Source organism: Labrus mixtus, unplaced genomic scaffold (genome assembly GCF_963584025.1).
Source record: "Labrus mixtus unplaced genomic scaffold, fLabMix1.1 SCAFFOLD_156, whole genome shotgun sequence".
Taxonomy (NCBI): domain Eukaryota; kingdom Metazoa; phylum Chordata; class Actinopteri; order Labriformes; family Labridae; genus Labrus; species Labrus mixtus.
The window spans coordinates 2,501-5,000 of NW_026870327.1; the positions used below are offsets into that span (position 1 = coordinate 2,501).

General features: G+C 45.9%; 1 protein-coding gene across 1 annotated transcript in view; it reads left to right on the forward strand.

Moving 5' to 3' along the window:
• LOC132968614 (fibroblast growth factor receptor 1-A-like) overlaps positions 1-2,500 on the forward strand; it is a 20,017-nt gene that overhangs the window by 1,878 nt on the left and 15,639 nt on the right. The window contains exon 3 of the mRNA XM_061034258.1: positions 332-522. Coding sequence (XP_060890241.1) covers positions 332-522 — 191 coding nt within the window. The remainder of the gene's footprint in view (positions 1-331; positions 523-2,500) is intronic.

The window sequence follows — 2,500 nt, forward strand, 5'->3', positions numbered from 1 at the left end:
TATGGAAAAACAGATGCATTTTATACTTTGACCCATGTCCCATCTGTTAACATGGAGGAGGCGGAGCTTATGACCTGTACTGCAGCCAGTCAGCAGGGGGAGCTCTAATTGTTTCGGCTTCACTCTCAGACAGTTGTTGCTCCGTTCATCTTAATATACAGTCTGTAGTTGGATATGAGATGTTTGGATACAAAGCACCAGTTAAAGTGTCCTCTGAAGACCGTCTCATACATTTACTCCACTGCTCCACCTTAAACTGTCCAGACGACTTCTCTAAACGCTGTCCCGTTGGGGATGAGTAACGCCCGGTTTCTTAAACTCTCTCTTTCAGAGCGATCTCCTCACAGGCCGATCCTTCAGGCCGGTCTGCCCGCCAACCAGACCGCAGTGGTGGGCAGTGACGTGGTGTTTGTGTGTCGAGTGTTCAGCGACCCGCAGCCTCACATCCAGTGGCTCAAACACATCACGGTCAACGGCAGCAGAGAGGCACCAGACGGACACCCGTACGTCCTCGTGCTCAAGGTCTGTGTGTGTGTGTGTGTGTGTGTGTGTGTGTGTGTGTGTGTGTGTGTGTGTGTGTGTGTGTGTGTGTGTGTGTGTGTGTGTGTGTGTGTGTGTGTGTGTGTGTGTGTGTGTGTGTGTGTGTGTCTGTGTGTGTGTGTGTGTGTGTGTGTGTCTGTGTCTGTGTGTGTGTGTGTGTGTCTGTGCACGGAGCTCCTACTTTAGAACTCAGAATGTAAAATGCTTATATGGAGAAATGTTGTCAACCAGTGTAAATAAGTGTCAGAGCTCCTCAAAACATGTGTGAAGTTTCTTGTTCTAAATCCACTCTGATCCTGTATTTGATCATGACTATAAACCCCTCTATTTCAGCCCTGCTCAGAACAGGCTGTTTCTGTGTCTGTACCTTTAAATATGTAAATGAGCTGTGTCTGACCACGCCCCCTCTCTGGAAGGGCTTGGGTGTACTCGGTGCTTTCTCGCTCCATGTCCTATTGTTTACGGTGAGAAGGCAGACTCAGAGGGCAGAACAAACACCTAGCTGTGGGAGTGTCACCCACCTGGGGGAGGGGCTACTGCCCTTTGTGATGTCATGAAGGGAAAATCTCCAAACGGCCTGATTGAGCACACATTTTCTGAAAAGTGGAGCAGGCAGAAGACGGAGAGGATTGACTTTTCTAATGATTGGGTGGTTTGTAGACGGACTAGAGACACATGTTAGAGTTAGAGGAACATGGAGAAGAGGATTTTTTTTATCATATGTGACCTTTAACCTCTCCTCTGTTTACATGCAGAGAACAAAGTCATCATTAATATATCATGAGAAACCTTGAGCTGCTCGTGATGCTGCACTGAGTTCCCGTTGATTAATGAGTTCAGACCTCGTTTGAAGAAGTCGTTCTGGACTAAACTCAAAGAGTTGTGATGAAGGAGGTCTGCTGTGATTCAGTGACATCACCCTGTGGTCTTTAAGTAGCACGGCGCTCAGAGTTAACCCCCGTCTGATGTGGACTCTGTGATGGTTGTTGTGTCTGGCAGGTGGCCAGGAGCTTCTGCACGTCTCATTGTATTTCTTTGAGTCCTAACAAAAGGCTGAGCGCCATAAAGGGGATGCTACATGTTCGCAGAGAAGAACCTCAGCGTCCACACAGAACAATTTACAGGAAGTTACAAAAAGAGACGCCGACGGGAAACGCAGACACAGAGCTGAACAGTTCCCCCTCGTTTACTATGGAATCATATTTATGCCAAAGAAATCAAACAAAACTTCTTCAATTGCAAAAAAAAAAAAAAAGACTTTGAGAGAGATATAATCTCACTCAAGCAAAAAAAATTACTTCCTGGAGCTGTCACTCAAAAAACTCATTAGCCAATGGGGACGTATTCCTCATAAAGCCCGCCTACTCGAGAGGTTTGTGACAGAATCGCAAACAAAAAGTCAGGCAGCGCAAACGAGAAGCTGAAGTCTGATCAGTGAGAAAGAAAAAGAGGGAACTGTAAACAAAAGGAGCGATGATAAGAAAAGAAAAAGGACGATTATTTACACAAATATTTTAATTGCAAGTATTTATTTTTTGCTTGAGTGAGACTCTCAAAGTCTTGTTTTTGTTTTTCAATTTAAGAAGTTTTGTTTGACTTTTTTGGCACAAATATGATTCCATCCATGTTATCGAGCTCACATTCAGCACCTCCACACGCTCGTCTTTAACCTTCCTCCTGTTGTCAGAACAGGCTGTTTCTGTGTCTGTACCTTTAAATATGTAAATGAGCTGTGTCTGACCACGCCCCCTCTCTGGAAGGGCTTGGGTGTACTCGGTCTTTCTCGCTCCATGTCCTATTGTTTACGGTGAGAAGGCAGACTCAGAGGGCAGAACAAACACCTAGCTGTGGGAGTGTCACCCACCTGGGGGAGGGGCTACTGCCCTTTGTGATGTCATGAAGGGAAAATCTCCAAACGGCCTGTTTGAGCACACATTTTCTGAAAAGTGGAGCAGGCAGA